Here is a 20,374-nt window from a genome sequence, read left to right as displayed (position 1 = left end):
CACCTGGCGACATGCACCTTTTCATCTACTCCTTACAACAGCAGAACAGCAGCACATCACAATAGTTTTAACAGCTCACATGTGCCTTGCACTTACCTCAGTCCCAGGCACCCTCTCAGCACTTCACACGCATGAGCTTATTTCTCATTTTCATAATACTTCTGGGAGGGAGGTACTACTATTCCCGCTTTACAGATGAGGAAATGGAGGCACAGAGAGGTCATGTAACTTGCCCCGGGTTGCAGAGCTGGTAGCAGGGGGAAGGACAGAGGGCCATCTGACACCAGAGCCTGAGCCCTTCCCGCTCCATCATCTGAAACATTCGCTCTCTCGGGCCACTGGGAACCTCTCAGTTACTTTACGGGCTTCTGCCCTTCCTCGGGGTTCCATCCTCTTCTCTCCCATTGCACCAAACCCTAGGTCAACTCAGGGCCTTCCATAGCCCCCATGTGCTGAGGATGGCCAAGATCGCTGTCCTGAGCCAGGGCACTTCTCACCTAAAACCCCCAATAGCTTCCTACTGAGTTAAGCACAAAGCTAGGGCTTGGACACGTGACCCCCACTGTCCTTGCAAAATCAGATTCCAGCTCCAGCCTGTCCCCGCAGCCTCATCTCGGATCCCTCTACGCACACCAAGCTGCAGCCATTTCAGAGCCTTTGAACTCTACTGAGCTTCTGACGCTCACTGGACCTGGCACTCTCTCCCCTTCTCAGCCTAGCTCAATCCTGCTCAGTTCCAGCATCTCCTCTTCCAAGAAGCCTCCCCTGACCTCCCAGACTGGGTCTGCTACGCCCTCTGTGCTGACTGTGGCTTCTTGTAATTAATCACCTGATTCCAATTTCACCTCCCTCCTGAAGGGAGAATGCTTGATTCCATGCTGCATCCCCAGGAGCCTGCTCCAGAGGCTGACCATGAGGCAGAACACACTGAACAGGAACGGGTTGCAGGGAGGGCAGGGCCTTGATGGCAGCCTTGAGACTGAGGCTGACCAGGTCTTAGGAGTTCATGGAAACGGTCTGGGCCAGAGACAGAGACAGATGTGGATGGTTAGCATAGACAGTACCAAAAGCCAAGGATGAGAGATCACATTTTCACAAGAGGCTGGGCACGGTGGCTCACACCTGTAATACCAGCACGTTGGGAAGCCGAGGCCGGGGGATCACTTGAGGTCAGGAGTTTGAGACCAGCCTGGCTAACATGGTAAAACCCCGTCTCTACTGAAAATACAAAAATTAGCCAGGTGTGGTGACGGGCACCCATAGTCCCAGCTACCCAGGAGGCTGAGACAGGAGAATCCCTTGAATCCGGGAGGAGGATGTTGCAGTGAGCTGAGATCACGCCATTGCATTCCAGCCTGAGCGACAGAGTGAGACTCTGTCTCTAAGTAAGTAAATAAATAAATAAGTCTTCACAAGAGGACAGAGGATTGCTGAGGATAGAATCCGGGAAAGCACATCAGAGGGCTGGGAAGAAAATGAGAATTCCACGAAGGGGACTAAAGAGGAGCTGGGGCGTAGCCAACGCTGGAACAGAGGAGAAAGATGGCTGCCAGTGAAATATCCTCCAGCCCTCAGGGCCTGCTGCCGCCTCTCCCATTGGACCTGGGCTGGCTCTGTGACACATTTTTGACTAAAGTGACGGAAGGGGTGCTGCAGCACCTCCACGTCTAACTCATAAGAAGCTTATAGGTTCCACTTGGGGCTCTTGAGGCTCCGTTTACTTTTTATTGTTTTAATTTTTTTAGAGATGGGTCTCACTCTGTTGCCCAGGCTGGAGTGAGGTGGCAGCGATCACAGTTCACTGCAACCTCCAACTCGTGGGCTCAAGCAATCATCCTACCTCAGCCTCCCAAGTAGCTGGGACTCCAGGCACGTGCACCACCATGCCTGGCTTTTTTTTTTTGAGGAGTCTCACTCTGTCACCTAGGCTGGAGTGCAGTGGCGCAATCTCAGCTCACTGCAACTTCCACCTCCCAGGTTCAAGCGATTCTCCTGCCTCAGCCTCCTGAGTAGCTGGGATTACAGGCATGCGTCACCACACCCGGCTAATTTTGTATTTTTAGTAGAGATGGGGTTTCTCCATATTGGTCAGGCTGGTCTCGAACTCCTGACTTCAGGCAATCCTCCCACCTCAGCCTCCCAAAGTGCTGGGATTACAGGTGTGAGCCACTGCGCCCAGGCTGCTTGGCTATTTTTTTATTATTCCTTATAGATATGAGGTTTTGCTGTGTTGCCCAGGCTAGTCTTGAACTAACTCTTGGCCTCAAGTGATCCTCCTGCCTCGGGCTCCTGAAATGCTGGATTTACAGTCATGAGCCACTGCACCTGGTTAGAACTCCTTTTCTAGGGGGAAGTCAACCACCATGCAGGAAGTCAGGCTATAGATTGTCCCAAGACCACCATGCTGTAAGGAGCCCAAGCTAGCCCCATGAAGTGGCCATGTGGAGAAAGAGATGTCCATGCCGGGCATGGTGGCTCACACCTGTAATCCCAGCACTTTGGGAGGCTGAGGTGGGCAGATTACTTGAGGTCAGGAGTTTGAGACCAGCCTGGTCAACATGGTGAAACCCCATTTCTACTAAAAATACAAATAATTAGCTGGGCATTTTGGTGGGCGCCTGTAGTTCCAGCTACTTGGGAGGCTGAGGCAGGAGAATCACTTGAACCCAGGAGGTGAAGGTTGTAGTGAGCTGAGATCGCATCATTGCACTCCAGCCTGGGCGACAGAGCTGGCCCATGTCTCAAAAAAAGACACGAAGAGAAGCGCCAGGTTGAGCCAGGTCAACCCACAGGACCATGAATGACTATTTAAAAAGTGGTATTCTAGGCCATTACATATGTGGTCATTGGCTCCACAGCAATAGATAACTGAAAGTTGATAATTTAACACCTACACAGTCCTCTGAGGTAGATGTTATTGTTCCCATTTATCAGATGAGGAAGCCCGGAGAGACAGACGTGGCTCAGTAAGGCTCACCTAGCCAGCTGGAGGCAGCAGGTAGGGTTTGACCTGGCAGGTTCATCGGAACCCGGTTCGTTTTCTTTCCAGAGCACATGCCTGGCTGCCTGAAGCAGTTGACCAGAACTTGCAGCCAAACCATGTGGTTCTGGTCAAATTCCCTGTGACTGTGATGACAGGGTCATTTCCCGGGTGGCTCATCTGGGCGCCTGCTGGAACCCTGGCTTATTCTTTCGTAAAGCAGGCTTCTTCCCTCCCCCCCGTGCCATTGAGACGTGATTCACACATACTAAAAATGAACAAATCATAAGTGCAAGGCATGGCGAATTTATTTATTTATTTATTTTTAGACAGAGTCTTGCTCTGTCGTCTAGGCTGGAGTGCGATGGTGCGATCTCAGCTCACTACAACCTCCGCCTCCTGGGTTCAAGCGATTCTCCTGCCTCAGCCTCCCGAGTAGCTGGGATTACAGGCATGCGCCAGCAAGCCTGGCTAATTATTTGTATTTTCAGCAGAGACGGGGTTTCGCCATGTTGGCCAGGCTGGTCTCAACCTCCCGAGTTCAGGTGATCCACCTGCCTCAGCCTCCCAAAGTGCTGGGATTATGCCCAGCCGGCATGGTGAATTTTTACATCTGTATGTACCCACGTGACCACAACCCAGCCATGATCTAGAGCCCACTGCTGGTCAATGCCCTCAGCTCAGAGGTACCTGCTGCTCTGACCACTATCACCATAATGTTTTGTCTGTTCTTGAACCTCACCTAAACAAAATCGTACAGCCTTACACTCTTCTGTGGCTATTTTTGCTCAACATTATGTCTGAAAGATTCACCAACATTTTTGTGTGTAGCAGATTTTTTTTAAATTGCTGTATAGTATTCTAAAGTATGAATATACCACAATTTATTCATTCTACTACTGATGAACAGCTGTATTGTTTATTTGCTGATATGAGTATTATGGTACTCATTCTTTTGTGCATATAAGCACTCATTTCTCCTGGATGTGTGAGCAGGAGTGGAAATGCTAGGCCATAGGGTAGATGCGTATTTAACTTGATGAGAAGCTGTCAGTTTCCCACCGTGGTTGCACAAAGCGCACTCGCACCAACAGCACCTGGGAGCTGCCATTCTCCGTATCCCCACCAGCACTTGGTACCGGCAGACCTTCTCCTCTGAGCTATTCTAATAGTGGTGCAGTGGGATCTCACGGTTTTTCATGAGATGTGGAGCACCTTTCAGAGACTGGCCTGGTTTTTGTAGCTCCCCTAGGAAGCCCTGAGGAGGGATGGGAGGGGGGTTGGTGAAGGGGATGTCCCGCAACCCAGGTGTGAGACGGGGGAGCTCTGAGTTAGGCTGAGGCTAGAAGGGAGGCAGAGGCTGGGATGGAGAGCTGTCCTGGGAGGACAGTGGGATGGTGAGGATGGATGGCAGGGCTGCCAGCAGCAGGCACCCCATCTCCCAGTGGCTAGGAATGCTCCTGATCTCCAAAGACAAGCAGTGCCGAGGCAGGGCAGTGCCAAGGCTGGGGGATTTGATGGCACGGGGTCCTGGCTCTTTCTTCTTTCTGCTCTGCCATTTTTAGCTATTGATGAGGGAAGATGGCGACAAGGCCAGGAGAGAGGTGTCCCCTCCTTGCGCCCCACCCCGCCTTTTTTTTGAGTCGGAGTTTTGTTCGTCACATAGGCTGGAATGCAGTGGCGCGATCTTGGCTCACTGCAATCTCTGCCTCCTGGGTTCAAGTGATTCTCCTGCCTCAGCCTCCTGAGTAGCTGGGATTACAGGCGCTTGGCACCACGTCTGACTAATTTTTTGTATTTTTAGTAAAGACGGGGTTTCACCATGTTGGCTGGGCTGGTCTTGAACTCCTGACCTCAGCTGATTCCCCTGCCTTGGCCTCCCAAAGTGCTGGGATAACAGGTATGAGCCACCGCGCCTGGCCTCTTGTACCTTTTTTTTTTTTTTTTTGAGACGGAGTCTAGCTGTGTCGCCCAGGCCGCAGTGCAGTGGCACTATCTCGGCTCACTGCAACCTCTGCCTACCGGGGTCACGCCATTCTCCTGCCTCAGCCTCCCAAGTAGCTGGGATTACAGGGGCCTGCCACCACGCCCGACTAATTTTTTTGTGTTTTTAGTGGAGACGGGGTTTCACCATGTTAGCCAGGATGGTCTCGATCTCCTGACCTCGTGATCCGCCCACCTCGGCCTCCCAAAGTGCTGGGATTACAGGCGTGAGCCACTGTGCCCGGCCATCTTGTGCCTCTAAGACCAAGGACACCCTTCCCAGATGACCTCCTCTACCCTGCTCCCAAGACTTCCCCTCGCATTTCACTGGCTGGAACCGCATCCCATGTCCATTCCTCAAGCAATCCCTGGCAAGGGAATGGGAAACAATCTCCCTCACTCCCCGAGGCCACTCTCCTGTGGGTCCTTCCCTGAACACACCAGGGACGTTTGCTCCTGCTGGTGCCTCCGCGTGGAAGGCCCTTCCTGATTCTGCCATCTTTTTTTTTTTTTTGAGACAGAGTCTCGCTCTGTGGCCCAGGCTGGAGTGCAGTGGCCGGATCTCAGCTCACTGCAAGCTCCGCCTCCCGGGTTTACACCATTCTCCTGCCTCAGCCTCCCGAGTAGCTGGGACTACAGGCACCCGCCACCTCGCCTGGCTAGTTTTTTTGTATTTTTAGTAGAGACGGGGTTTCACCGTGTTAGCCAGGATGGTCTCGATCTCCTGACCTCGTGATCCGCCCGTCTCGGCCTCCCAAAGTGCTGGGATTACAGGCTTGAGCCACCGCGCCGGGCTGTGAAGCGTCATCTTTCGAAGCTGCCTCCAAAGCACTCTTCCACCTGCAGGCTGGCCCGGGGTCTCTTCTGCGTTCTCACAGCCTTCCAGGACCCTTCCCGGATGTGGCCTGTTTCTGTGGCTCAGAAATGGGACCTCTTCCCAGCCCCATGCGACCACAATCAGCACAGCTGGCCGTGGTGAGGACTCCCAGCCCGCTGGACCTGCGCCTGGGGCAGCCACAACCCTGCCCTCACCCTGGCCCAGGGTTGGGCATGACCTCTGGGAAAAGCCTCAGGAGAGGACTGGGACTGAAAGAAAGACACCCATTTGACGGAGAAGCAAACTGAGGCTTGGTGAGGGGTGTGACTTGCCCAAGGTCATGGTCAGGGCCAGTCTTAGCTCCACGTCTCTCTCAGGCCTGGGCCCTACTCCAGGGCTCCCCAGACTTTGAAAGTCACGTGAATCACTGGGGCACCTGTTAAAATGCAGACACTGGTTTGGTAGGTCGGGGTGGTGCTAGACTTGCTACTTCTCACTTGCTTCCGCTGCCACTGGCCTGTAAGCCACACTGGGGGCGTCGCAGTCCTTACTAAGGGAGACCTTGGATTTTCAGCCCCACCCTCAGAAGCCCAGAGGCCACTGCTTTAGGAAGGGTGGGGTGTGGGTAGGGTGTGAGTCGGGAAGCCGCTTCAAGAAACCCCAATCTCCATTTCTGTTCTGTCAGCCACCTAGGACACCAGAACTTGCTGGAACGTTTTATTAAGTTAAGAGGTTCAGGGGGCAGGAGAGAATCACCTTTTGGGTGGCTCTGGCAGTTCCGCACCCAGCACAGCCTCAGAGGAGGCTGTGGGGCCATGGAAGCCAGCTGCTGGCTCCCTCTGTCCTGAGCCCCATGGTAAGGGTCCAAATGGGGCAGGAAGTGTTAGTAGGAGGTAGGGTAGGAGGAAGGTGGCAGGCTCCCACCTCTCCGCTGCAGAGACACCCCGCCATGGCCGCTGCCTGGGCCTCCACCAGACCCCCGGACCAGGGCCACCAGCCCAGAAGCTCAAGCAGAGGGTGGCTGGAGACAGAGCGGGGACCAGGGCTGGAGGCACACGGCCACCAGGAATTGTTGTTGTTTTGTTTTTAAAAGTATAAAGTGTTTTGGAAAAAAAGGAAAAAAATCTATATAAAAATCTCTTCACATATAAAATCCTGAAGAAGGTGCAAGGTAAGACCCAGTGCGAGGGGCGCGCTCAGATACGCAGAGTGTGTGTGTGTGTCTGTGTGTACATGTGTGCACGTGTGTGTGTGTCTGTGTCTGTGTGTGGGTGTGTGTGGTGGGTGCAAGTGCACGTGTGGCCCACAGAGGGTGGGGAGAAAGCTTGGCTTTTGACTTCCATCCAGGAGGGAAAGAGGGCGGCTGGTCCTCCAGCCTGGAGGGTCTGCAGCTGAGCGGGACCTGAAAGACAAAGTGCAACAGGGCTGAGGCCTGGGCTGAGGGGCTGCGAGACTACCGCGAGGCCAAGCAAGGGTGTTGAGTGGGTCCTTTCACCACCTCTCAGCCCTGAAGGTAGTCAGATCCGCTCTTCCTGGCTCCTTCGCGAGTAGCTCAGCCATAGGGTGGCCTCTCCTGCGTGCCTCAGGAAGTCCATGAGGATTTAGCAGAAAGAGGATGCTCCAGGTAAGATGTGGCATTGAAAAAGCAAAAATAAGAACACTTGGGCCAGGTGCAGCGGCTCATGCCTGTAATCTCAGAATTTTGGGAGGCTGAGGCAGGTAGACTGCTTGAGCCCAGGAGTTCGAGACCAGCCTGGGAAATAATGGCAAAACCTCGCCTATACAAAAAGTACAAAAATTATCTGGGCATGGTGGTGTGGGCCTGTGGTTCCAGCTACTCAGAAGGCTGAAGTGGGAGGATCCCTTGAGCCTAGGAGGTTGAGGCTGCAGTGAGCCGTGATTGCATCACTGCACTCCAGCCCAGGTAAGAGTAAGACCTTGTCTCAAAACAACCCATCAACCCACCACTTTGAGCCCTGCTAAGTCAAGAACGAGTGTAACACTAAATGGGACGGAGGCCTGGCCTTGGTGTGCGATGTCTGTGTGTGAAGCTCAGCGGAGACTCACTGTGGGGGTCAGGGATGTGAACACTGCATTTGCCTCCAGCCCCAAGAACCAGGGTGCAGTGAGCAGGCCGTGGCTCTGTACTGTGCCGCCCAGCTCTGAAGGAACAGACTTAAGCTGATGAAGCAGCCTGTGGCCCGGGTCTGATGGGATCTCTGCAACAGTCCCATGTTGCTGGATTCATCGTCCCTTTTACAGAACGGGAATTGGAGGCCAGAAGAAGAAAGTGGCCTGGCTGGGGTGGTCCAGGAGTTCTGGTTGTGGGAGAGCCTCAGCCCCTGCCCATCCTGCAGGGCGCACACCTTGGCACCCACCTCTACTCAGCCAGGCTGTTGCGCATCGACTCCTTCTCCTGGAGGGCGGCCATGGCAAGGCGCAGGTGCTCCTTCAGCTGCTCGATCTCCCGCTCGGACCGCGTCTTGATGTGGCTCAGCTCCACGTAGACATCCTGGTACTTTCCCGAGGTGAAGCGCTTGTCCTGGCGGGCAGGAGGCAGGTATGAGGGCATGAAGCCTCTCCCTCCAGCCCTGCCCACCTGGCACATGGGCACCACCAGCAGCCAGACCTCCCCACGGCCCCTCGCTTCATCCCTCCAGGTGGCTCCCCGAGATGGCCCTGGGTCCTAGGCTTCCCTCTCCCACCTCCCTGGTACCACCTAGGGACACAGGTGTCATTGTCATCCTCATCCTGTTTAGGGGGGAGGAGATTTTGCCCAAGACCGCAGGGCAGTGAGTGGCTGGGATGAGAACCAGGTCAGCCTGGCTGGGTGCTCGGGCCCTTCCTGTGAGTTCACGCCACCTGTTCTTCAAGTGCAGTAAACATGGTCTGGCTCACATGCGCTTACAGAACCACCAACATGTCCACTTCCTACCCTGAACTGACAGAATGCACCAGGCAGTGACACAGCAGCCAAGGGTGGGCCAGGCGGGCTGCAGACTCAGACCTGGGCTGAACCCCGACCCACCCAACTCCTAGCAATGCGGTTATTCTCACTGGAGTGCAATCTCTCCACGGCAGAGATTTGGGGCTATTTTGTTCACATCTGTCTTCCCAGCACCTAGCACAGTGCCCGGGACATAGGAGGTGCTCAATAATAATCAATAAATTAAATAATGCTAAATAACAGAAGCAAGTATGGCCTTGGGGAAGTCACTTCCCCTTTCTTAGCCTCAGTTTCCCTGTCAGTGAATGGGGATGACGACACCTACATGGGAGAAGCACAGGAGAGCCTGAGGAAGGATGAAGCGAGTGGAGGGCTTGGCACAGAGCAGGTGCTCACAGGATGGCATCCAGGTGGCTCCAGAGGCCCCCACGGCCCCCACGCCCAGCGGTGGGACCTACCTTCTGCATCATCTGGAGTTCATCCCGGAGGCACTGCACCTCCTTCTTCAGGTACTGGAGTTCATTCTCTTTTACACGAAGCAGCACCTGGGGATACAGGTGCTGGGCTGACCCAGGGCCAGAAGCCAGAGCTACCCTGGCCCACAGTGCCCTGCAGCCCGGGTTTTCTCTGCCTCAGGCCCCTAGAATGCAGCCCCTATCTGCACCAAAACCCTCTAAACCCTGGAGGCAGACTCCTCCAGGAAGCCCTCTCTGATTCCCCTGCTTTGCCTTCTCTTACTCTCACCCCTGTCCAGCCCATGTGGATGGATATCTCATGGTCAACTCTGCTGCAGCCCTCATGCAGCACCAGGCTCTCACCTCAGAGGTAAGATGGATGAAAGGAAGCCCTACATAAACCTGAGCAGGCTGAGCCACTCCACAAGGCACCTCATTAACCCCTCCCCAACCCTGAGGGCCAGGTGCTGCTGACCTGACCAAGGAGGAAACAAGTTCAGCCAGGTCTGGGGGGGCTTAAAAGCTCAGAATGGAGCCAGACTGCCTGGTTCAAATCCCAGTCCAGCTATGCAAGCTTTGGTAAGGTACTTGACCTTCCTGTGTCTCAGATTCCTCATCTGTAAATGGGGACAGTAACAGTAGCTAATGTATGGAGCTGTCAGGAAGATTAGATGAGTTAACAGACAAAAAGGGCTTCCAGAAGTTCTAGGTACACAGTGAGCCTCACCTAAGTGTTTGTTAAAGAAATAAAATAGGCCGGGCACGGTGGCTCAAGCCTGTAATCCCAGCACTTTGGGAGGCCGAGACGGGCGGATCACGAGGTCAGGAGTTCGAGACCATCCTGGCTAACACGGTGAAACCCCGTCTCTACTAAAAAAATACAAAAAACTAGCCGGGCGAGGTGGTGGGCACCTGTAGTCCCAGCCACTCGGGAGGTTGAGGCAGGAGAATGGCGTAAACCCGGGAGGCGGAGCGTGCAGTGAGCTGAGGTCCGGCCACTGCACTCCAGCCTGGGCGACAGAGCGAGACTCCGTCTCAAAAAAAAAATAAACATAAAAATAAGAAATAAAATATCGGCTGGGCACAGTGGCTCATGCCTGTAATCTCAACACTTTGGGAGGCCAAGGTGGGCGGATCACCTGAGGTTGGGAGTTCGAGACCAGCCTGACCAACATGGAGAAACCCTGTCTCTACTAAAAATACAAAATTAGCCAGGCATGGTGGTGCATGCCTATAATCCCAGCTACTTGGGAAGCTGAGGCAAGAGAATCACTTGAACCCAGGAGGCAGAGGCTGCAGTGAGCTGAGATCACGCCACTGCACTCCAGCCTGGGCAACAACAGCAAAACTGTCTCAAAAAAAAGAAAGAAAGAAAGAAAGAAATACCGAGGCCGGGTGTGGTGGCTCACACTGTAATCCCAGCACTTTGGGAGGCCAAGGTCAGTGCATCACTTGAGGTCTGGAGTTCGAGACCAGCCTGGCCAACATAGTGAAACCCTGTATCTACCACAAATATAAAAAATTAGCCAGGTGTGGTGGTGCAGGCCTGTAATCCTAGCTATTTGGGAGGCTGGGGCAGGAGAATCACTTGAACTGGGGGGCCAGAGGTTGCAGTGAGCCAAGATCGTGTCACTGCACTCCAGCCTGGGTGACAGAGCAGGACTCTGTCTCAGAAAAAAAAAAAAAAAAGGGCCGGGCGCAGTAGCTCAAGCCTGTAATCCCAGCACTTTGGGAGGCCGAGATGGGCGGATCACGGGGTCAGGAGATCGAGACCATCCTGGTTAACACGGTGAAACCCTGTCTCTACTAAAAAATACAAAAAACTAGCCGGGCGTGGTGGCAGGCGCCTGTAGTCCCGGCTGCTTGGGAGGCTGAGGCAGGAGAATGGCGTAAACCCCGGAGGCAGAGCTTGCAGTGAGCTGAGATCCGGCCATTGCACTCCAGCCTGGGTGACAGAGCGAGACTCCGTCTCAAAAAAAAAAAAAGAAAGAAAAGAAAAAAGAAAAGACAAGACTACAGTGATCCTGGCATCAAACACACACACACACATACACACACACACACAAATATTTTCTTACCCCAGTATTTCCCAGTAAGGAAGGTGCTGGTGCCATTTTACAGATGAGCTACTGGGACTCAGAAAAGTGATTTCCTATGGTACACGGCAGGTAGGTGACACAACGCAGGTGGGAGGGAAGAATTCTGGCTACTGGATGTGTAGTAGGTGTTCTGGCCTAGTCAGGCTGGCCAAGCCACTCAGAGACTTGACTTTCCTGCCACAGGTGACACGCAGCCTGTGGCGGGGGTGCACCATGGCCCTGGGCCCCGAGAACCACTGGGCTGCCTGGTGCTAGTGAGGGCACTCACCTCCAGCTCACAGGAACTCCGCTCATTGCTGCGCCCGCAGCCGTTGCCCATGCCCTGCGAGGCAATGAAGCCGCGCAGCTGGTCTATTTCCTCTGACAGGCGGCCATGCAGCTCCTGGGAGAGGCACGGTGGTGGTCAGGAGAGGGGTGCTGGGACCCGCCCGTATCCTCCCAAACTGGGGCCAGGCCCACCTGGTTGTGGCGCAGCAGCTCCTGGCCCTCCTGCTGGCAGCGGCGCAGCGTGTGCTCACGCTCCTCGGCCTGCCGCGTGAGCGCCCCTATCTCCAGGCACTTCTGCGAGTACTGCTCCGATAGCACCTGCAGCTCCCGCTTCAGTGCCTCCACATCTGACCTGCCCCAGAGGAGGAGCAAAGGAGAGCATAGGTTATCTTGCCCCTGCCAAGCCTGGAGTCCAGTCAGGGCAGACTCAAAGCATGCCAGGACTCTGGGGTTCCCTCTTTAGGTTTGCCTTTAGCCTGCTGTGGGGCTGTGAACCAGTGATAGCCTGTCTGGGCTACAGGTATTTCCCCTAAGTGAGGGTGGTTTGGAGGAGCCCATCTTTTTTCTTTCTTTCTTCTTCTTTTTTTTAAATGGAGTCTTGCTCTCACTCTTGTTGCCCAGGCTGGAATGCAATGGCACAATCTTGGCTCACTGCAACCTCCACCTCCTGGGTTCAAGTGATTCTCCTGCCTCAGTCTCCCAAGTAGCTGGAATTACAGGCACCTGCCACCACACTCAGCTAACTTTTGTATTTATCGTAGAGATGGGGTTTCACCATGCTGGCCAGGCTAGTCTCAAACTCCTGATGTCAGGTGATCTGCCTACCTCAGTCTCCCAAAGTGCTGGGATTGAGGCATGAGCCACCGTGCCTGGCCGGAGGAGCCCATCCTTAGTCCCTGAAGCCTCAACATTCCAAAACTGTGTTCTGGGGCAGGGAGAGGCCTACTGGTCAACAGTGACACTGCAGCCCAGCTCCAGGGGAGACTAAAGGGGTGAAGAGGTGGGTGGAGGCCAGGACCAGCAAAGACAAGAAGGCACCTGAAGAACTGTCTGTGAGGACTGGCATGGGCTCTGCCTGAGGACCTTCTACTTCTGTTTCTTGCATCCATGAGACTGGAGCAGGAATCTCAGCTAGGGGCAAACTGATGTGTCCTCTGCCAAGGGGCCTCAGCAAAGTTCCTCAACCCATAACCATCAGGGTGGGCAGTTGGGCCCTGGCATCATCTTACTGGTGCTGCTTCCGGAGCCCATCCGGGCCCTGCTGGAGACTCCGTGTTTTGCTCAGCTCTCGGCTCAGCTCTTCCTGGTAGGCCTTCTTCATGGCTTCAATGGCTGGAAGCAGGGCAGAGAGGCACAAGAGAGACTAGAGGGGGTCAGCAGCACCAAGTGCCACCACCTCCGAGACACCACATGTACTGGTGGAGATAGGACCAACGAGTGCTATGCAAAGAGAACCGAACCAGGAGTCCAGAGCAGCCTAGGCTATGTCATAAAATGAGTGGCTTGGGGTAAGCTGCTCAACCTCTCTGAGCCCATCTATTAAGGAAAGATAATCCTGTTGGATGGGCCCTGCTGGGGAGACAGCTCAGTGTCTGACAATTGGTACCTCCTGTTCCAGTGATTTCTGGATAGGACCCCACCTAGTACACCCTCCCTGCAGACTCTGAGGGCTCTCAAACAAGGCCTATCTGCTTTGCCCAGCCTAGTGGTCAAGAGCTCAGGCTCCACAGTCAGCATAAATCTATGTGACTTTGCACAGGTGACTTAACCCCTCGTGCCTCAGGTCCCTTATCTGGAAAATAGGGATAGATAACAACAGTACCTTTCCTCCATGGGGTTACTGGAAAGTGTGTGAAGTATTTAGAACAAAGCATGGCTCAGAGTAAATGCCCCAACATTAGCTCCTGCTGGCTTTATTCTCAGATTGTGAGCTCCTAAGGACTGAGACCGAGGCTTTTTTTTTTCTCACTCAGGGCTGTTGTGAGGATTAAATAAGTGCCACCCATAGTTTTACCCACAATTCTAAAATCCCAAACCTCTGAACATTGAAAGTTTCTTTTTTTTTTCTTTTTGAGACAGAGTCTCACTCTGTCACCCAGGCTGGAGTGCAGTGGTGTAATGTTGGTTCACTGCAACCTCCGCTGCCCGCTTTCAAGCGACTCTCCTGCCTCAGCCTCCTGAGTAGCTGGGATTACAGGTGCCTGCCACTGTGCATGGCTAATTTTTGTATTCTTACTAGAGACAGGGTTTCACCATCTTGGCCAGGCTGGTCTTGAACTCCTGACCTTGTGATCCACCCACCTCAGCCTCTCAAAGTGCTGGGATTACAGGCATGAACCACAGTACCCAGACTTTTTTTTTTTTCTTTCTTTTAATGGAGTCTCACTCTGTCACCCAGGCTGGAGTGCAGTGGTGCAATCTCAGCTCACTGCAGCCTCTGTCTCCTGGGTTCAAGAAATTCTCCTGCCTTAGCCTCCTGAGTAGCTGGGATTGCAGCAGCCCACCATCACGTCCGGCTAATTTTTGTATTTTTATTAGAGATGGGGTTTCACCATGTTGGTCAGGCCAGTCTTGAACTCCTACCTCAGGTGATCCGCCTGCCTTGGCCTCCCAAAGTGCTGGGATTACAGGCATGAACCACCGCACCCGGCCTCTGGTAACTCTTTTGGTGACAATCCCCACCCTGAATAGACATGAGGCTATTTATGGTCTTTATTACTACACTTAAGTGTGATTTTTATCCATTTCACAGCAGAAACCTTAGTACCAGATTACAAGGCGAAGTCCAGACTCTGCTGAGGAGAAAGGGGTCTCTAACACATGTGGCTGCAAAGATGGTCTTCCTAAAATGCAGAGCACACTGGCCCCAGGGCTGGGTTCAAGTGCATGAGCCCATGGTTGTTAGCTTCAGATCATGTGACATCGCCAGCATTTCTATTGTTCTACAAACCCCTAGTGATGCCTACGAATGTGCCAGGCACACAGCAGGTGTGTGGTGGCAGGAGGGGAGGGAATTGTCCAGGATGAAGGGTGCTCCCTTGGGAACATGTGGGGCCCAGTGCCTGGTACACAGCTAGCATGGACAATGCTCACACTTTCCCCTGCTCTCCCCAGGGTCTGGCCCATGTGCCCAGGGAGCAGGCACTCCTGTGAGGACCGGAGATGCAGCTGATCAGCCTCTCCCCACTGCATGTAGGTAGTATGTGGCTTTAGGCACTCTATGGTGGCTGAAGGCCCCTGAGCGGGAGGAGTCACCACCCATGATAATGGTGGTGTTGGGGGTGGGGAGGGTGTCTTTTACTGCCTCAGTTTCCCTTTCTGAGTAGTGCTACAGGCCAGTTCTTGGGGCTTACAACCCCTGCTGACCCTTTACCCCAAATGTGGCACTGAGATCCCTACATCTTATTTGATAAAGTCCTCCCCAGTTTGGCTAGGAGGAGCCTCAGCACAGAGGCTCAGGGCCCAGCCCACTGTGTCCCACCCAGGGTCCATACCTGAGGCCGTGGCTGCCGTCTCCTCCGCCAGGAGCCACTCCTTCTCCTGCTGCAGCCGCTGCAGCTCCCGCTCATGGTGCCGCTGCAGCTCCTCCATCACCTGCTGGTGTGAGGACTCCATCTCTGCCAGGCTGCGCTCACATGCCTCCTGTGGGCCGGAGGCCAGGGTATCACCGGCTGCCCCATTCCTCTGGACAGCAGCCCTTCCCCAGCCTCCAGAGGAGAAGGTTCAGGGGCAGGTACACCACCTCTTCCTGGGTCCCGGCACCTCCAGTCTGCACCTGCTCCTGCTCCCATCCCCACCCCACGGCTCCTCATTCACAAACCTCACCTCAAGCCCTCCAGGGACTCCCCGTCCTAGAGTCAAGTCCCTGTTTCCATGGCTGACCTTTACGGTCTCATCCCTGGTCCTTCTCTGCCAGGCAATCTTATAGTTATGGTTGCAGCACGTTCACACCTCTCAGCTTTAGCTCATGCTATTCCCACTGCTTGGAATTTTTTTTTTTTTTTTTTTTTTTTTTTTAGTAGAGACGAGGTTTCACCGTGTTTGCCAGGATGGTCTCGATCTCCTGACCTCGTGATCTGCCCGTCTCGGCCTCCCAAAGTGCTGGGATTACAGGCTTGAGCCACCGCGCCCGGCCTTTTTTTTTTTTTTTTTTTTTGAGACAGAGTCTTACTCTGTCACCCAGGTGGGAGTGCAGTGGAGTGATCTCAGCTCACTGCAACCTTCACCTCCTGGGTTCAAGCAATTCTCCTGCCTCAGCCTCCCAAGTAGCTGGGACTACAGGTACCCACTACCATGCCTGGCTAATTTTTATATTTTTAGTAGAGATGGGGTTTCACTGTGTTAGCCAGGATGGTCTTGGACTCCTGACCTTGTGATCTGCTGACCTTGGCCTCCCAAAGTGCTGGGATTACAGGTGTGAGCCACTGTGCCCAGCCTGGAATTTTTTTTGGCAACTTTACCTCCCTGGGTAATTTACTGACCTGCAGCTCAGTTTAAATGTCTCTCCTAGCTCTGTCTCTGGGAAGCCTCTCCTCTGCCTCAGAAGGTTCTACTTCTGCTAAACCATAAGTTCCCTGAAGACTGGGAACACCTGCCTGGTACAGTCCCCAGGGTCTAGGCCAGGGCCTGACATGTGGCAGGTGCTCAGTAAATGAGCTGAAACTGATGATGTAATACAAAATAAGGCTTAGTAGACAAGACGGGCAAGTATCTCAAAGACTAATAATACCCACTGCTGGGAGTGTCTGCTATAACGGTGTTGCAGGGGTGTGGGGGTGGTCCCGTGGCATCATCACATTCTGCGACCCCACTGGTTGACCTAGCAGGTCCACTCCTAGGAATGATCCCACAGAAAGTTGTATGTGTACAGAGACTTTTGGTACAAGGGTATTCCCTATGGCAAGGTTGGTAACAGATGAAAACTGGAAACAATCTAAGTCCCTATCAGGGGAACTCTTGAATAAAAGATGGGATCGAGCTTGACAATGGGCCACAGGCAGCTGCTAAACAGAGTTTTTGTGTGGATGCTGTGGAAAAAGATCCCAAAATGAAGTGGTGAAAGTTGGCTTCTGACACTACACATGGTATGATCCCACTCACGGGAACAAAGGTGCAGACCTGTCCGTCCCAGTGAATGAACGCGAAAACACAGAAAAGGTAGGGAGGATATTGTGGGGGGTAGAATGATAGCCCCCCAAAGTCTTCCACATCCTACTCCCAGGATCTGTGACTACATAATGTCACGTGGCAAAGAGGAATTCAGGCTGCAGAGGGAATTAAGGTTGCTAATCAGCTGACCTTTAAATCGGGAGATTATCCCAGATTATCCCTCAAGCCCAGTGTAATCACAAGGGTCCTTAAAAGTGGACGAAGGGGGCAGAAGCGAAGAGTTCAAGGGAGGTGTGACCAGGAAGGGATGGTCACAGTGATGTGGCGGGAGGACTCGACGTCCCCTCTGCAGGCTTTGAAGATGAAGGAAGGGGCTGAGAGCCAAGGGATGCGGGTGGCCACCAGAAGCCACAGAAGGCAAGGGATACAACGGGTGGCTGCCTCGGCTGCCCATGCCTTAGCTACAGCACAGCAAGACCTGCATTAGATTTCTCGCCTACAGAAGCGTGAGGTAATACGTGTGCATTATTTAGGCAGCTGTGGTGACAGGTTACAGCTGCCATCAGAAACTGATACGCAGGCGGCAGCAGCCACTAACGGGACCCCGGGGTGGCAGGTGGCAGCGGAAGGAGTGTGGGGGTGTTGATTTCCACCCTTTCGGTTTGTTTAAATTATTTTTGAAAATGTAAACCTTGCCGGGCACAGTGGCTCAAGCCTGTAATCCCAGCACTTTGGGAGGCCAAGGCGGGTGGATCACGAGGTCAGGAGATCGAGACCCTCCTGGCTAAGACGGTGAAACCCCGTCTCTACTAAAAATACAAAAAAAAACTAGCCGGGCGAGGTGGCGGGCGCCTGTAGTCCCAGCTACTTGGAGGCTGAGGCGGGAGAATGGCGGGAACCCGGGAGGTGGAGCTTGCAGTGAGCCGAGATCGCGCCACTGCACTCCAGCCTGGGCGACACAGCGAAACTCCGTCTCAAAAAAAAAAAAAAAAAAAAAAAAAAAAAAAGTGGCCGGGCGCGGTGGCTCAAGCCTGTAATCCCAGCACTTTGGGAGGCCGAGACGGGTGGATCACGAGGTCAGGAGATCGAGACCATCCTGGCTAACACGGTGAAACCCCGTCTCTACTAAAAATACAAAAAAACTAGCTGGGCGAGGTGGCGGGCGCCTGTAGTCCCAGCTACTCGGGAGGCTGAGGCAGGAGAATGGCGTAAACCCGGGAGGCGGAGCTTGCAGTGAGCTGAGATCCGGCCACTGCACTCCAGTCCGGGAGATAGAGCGAGACTCCGCCTCAAAAAAAAAAAAAAAAAAAAAAAAGAAAAGAAAATGTAAACCTTTTTTTTTTGATAATTAAAAAAATGTTTAAGGTCATTAAAAAGGGAAGGGGAAGAAGAGCCAGGGAAGAAACTGAGGCACAGAGGGCCAGATGAGGGACTGTGTCTCCCCCACGCACAGGCCACCTCCCTGCCTCTCTGGCAGCCACACCTGGGCTGCCGGGGATGATTTTTTTTTTTTTTTTTTTGAGACGGAGTCTCGCTCTGTCGCTCAGACTGGAATGCAGGGGCCGGATCTCAGCTCACTGCAAGCTCTGCCTCCTGGGTTTACGCCATTCTCCTGCCTCAGCCTCCCGAGTAGCTGGGACTACAGGTGCCCGCCACCTCGCCTGGCTAGTTTTTTGTATTTTTTAGTAGAGACAGGGTTTCACCATGTTAGCCAGGATGGTCTCGATCTCCTGACCTCATGATCTGCCCGTCTCGGCCTCCCAAAGTGCTGGGATTACAGGCTTGAGCCACCGCGCCCGGCTGCAGGGGATGATTTGATGGAAGAGCAAGGGCCAAGAGCTTTATGTGGGGACAGGAGTGGCTGTCCCCTGGCTTCTGTTCCTGCCCTCTATATGTCTCCTGGCTTAGGACAACAGAACATGGCTTGGACCTCAGAGGGGTCTTCATCCTGGCTGCACCTTGGAGTAAACCTGAATAAACCCCTTGCCCCCTCTGAGCTTCAGTCTTGGCATCTGTAAAGGAGGCGTCGCAGGACCAGCCCCCGAGGCTCCCTGGGCACGGGAACCCTGTGCACAGAGGGAGTCAGTATGCCAGCACCCACCATTGGGGAGCCCAGCAATGTGTGGGTGGGCACTGCTCTTCTGCAAAGGGCCAGACTAGGCAGGCAGACCTGGCAGCTCAGGGGTGCAGGGGCTGACACCAGGAGGCGGGACTCAGCTGACAAAGAGGGGCTCCTAGGTGGCCAGGGGCTGCTCTCTCACCTACCTTCCTGAGTGGCCCAAGGTGTCCTGATCCTGGCTGCCACCTCTGACATGGACATCAAAGAAGAGGAAGAAGTGCCTCTGTCCCCCACTGCAATAGTGGGGAAGGGTTCTCTTTACCAGACATCCAGTGGGTGAAGACCCAGACCACTCAACAGCTGTCCTGCAGCAGCAAGCCCCCAACCCCTGAAGGAAGGGCACCCACTCAGCCTGAGATACCAGCTGGGGAATCCCTCCCAGCTGTCACTCCTCCAGGTCCACCGAGTTTCCAGCCACCTCCTCCCATGCCTGAGGGTGACACAGATGACTCGGCACCTCTTCTCTGCCGCCCTCCACATCTGGGGTCACTCCTCCACCTGCCTGGTCTTCAGTTCTGTTTCCCAATTATTCCCTTCTCCCCTCCCACCTGCTCCCCCTGCCCACCCCACCCTAACGGGACGAAACACTGACAGACTTTGATGCGCCCAATGGGGAACCTGGGGACCAGAACGCCTGGACCCCAGACACAGGTTTGCCTATAGCTCAAAGGTCACACCCTTCTGTGGGCCTCAGTTTTGCCACCTGTAAGCTGAGAAGCCAAAGCAGTGCCTTTTAAACTTCATAGTAGTGGCAGAGCCTTTATCCAAAGGAATTCTGAAGCTGGCTCTATGAGTAAAATGGACAAAGACAGGCCAGTGCAGTGGTCACATCTGTACCCCCAGCACTTCGGGAGGCCAAAATGGGAGAAGCACTTGAGCCCAGGAGTTCAAGACCAGCCCGGGCAACACAGTGAGTCCTTGTGTCTACAAAAATTTTTTTTAATTAGCCAGGCATGGTAGTGTAGCCTGTGGGCTGAGGTGGGAAGATTGCTTAAGCCCTAGAGTTCAAAGCTGCAGTGAGCCTCTGTGCCACTGCACTGTAGCCTGGGTGACAGTGAGAGACCTCATCTCTAAAACAATGAAAATAAATAAAATAAAATGGAGGAAGATGAAGCCGCTCTGATTTATAGGTGGGTATGAATAGGTCCCAGCCCCTCCCACCCAGAAAGTAGCCCCTGGAGCTTCTTAGAGCAGAGCGCAGACAGAAGCCCCCTGGCTGGGGGCCTCGGAGGTCCTCCCACCTGCTTCAGCTGTGGTATTGGGCCCCCAACTCCCTTGTCTGCCTCAGGGTGGGGAGCTACAGGGCACAACACTGGCTCCTCCCTGCCCCTCCCCGGGACAAGGTAAGCCCCCAGGCGCGCCCTCTGTGTCCCACCCCAACTCCCCTGCCTACTCCTCTATCAGTGGAACCTCCACCCACTACTTGGCCCCAGGACGGTCTCCGGGCTTCCCTATAGCAGCAGCCCCAGCCTCAGGGCCCCCAAAGGCCCCTCTGCCTTCTGTAGAACCGGTCATCCAGTCCTAAATTCTCCTTCCTCCACACCCTTGACATTCACCCTCCTTCAGCCATTTCCTAACACCTTACACCTGGCCCTCTC

The 20,374-nt window shown here is 54.0% G+C and overlaps 1 protein-coding gene across 1 annotated transcript in view; it reads right to left on the bottom strand.

The window, feature by feature from the left end:
• Nucleotides 1-6,484: 6,484 nt before the first annotated feature.
• TRIOBP (TRIO and F-actin binding protein) overlaps nucleotides 6,485-20,374 on the bottom strand; it is an 82,002-nt gene continuing 68,112 nt past the window's right edge. Inside the window, 7 exon segments of the mRNA XM_033188935.1 lie at nucleotides 6,485-7,182; nucleotides 8,159-8,322; nucleotides 9,186-9,272; nucleotides 11,550-11,663; nucleotides 11,741-11,900; nucleotides 12,778-12,880; nucleotides 15,043-15,190. Of these exon segments, the coding sequence (XP_033044826.1) occupies nucleotides 8,161-8,322; nucleotides 9,186-9,272; nucleotides 11,550-11,663; nucleotides 11,741-11,900; nucleotides 12,778-12,880; nucleotides 15,043-15,190 (774 nt within the window). The 3' untranslated portion in view covers nucleotides 6,485-7,182; nucleotides 8,159-8,160.

Source organism: Trachypithecus francoisi, unplaced genomic scaffold, assembly GCF_009764315.1.
Source record: "Trachypithecus francoisi isolate TF-2019V2 unplaced genomic scaffold, Tfra_2.0 Contig01580, whole genome shotgun sequence".
In the NCBI taxonomy this organism is placed as follows: domain Eukaryota; kingdom Metazoa; phylum Chordata; class Mammalia; order Primates; family Cercopithecidae; genus Trachypithecus; species Trachypithecus francoisi.
The sequence above is the reverse complement of the archived record's forward strand: the minus strand, read 5'-3'. Positions and strand labels throughout refer to the sequence as shown.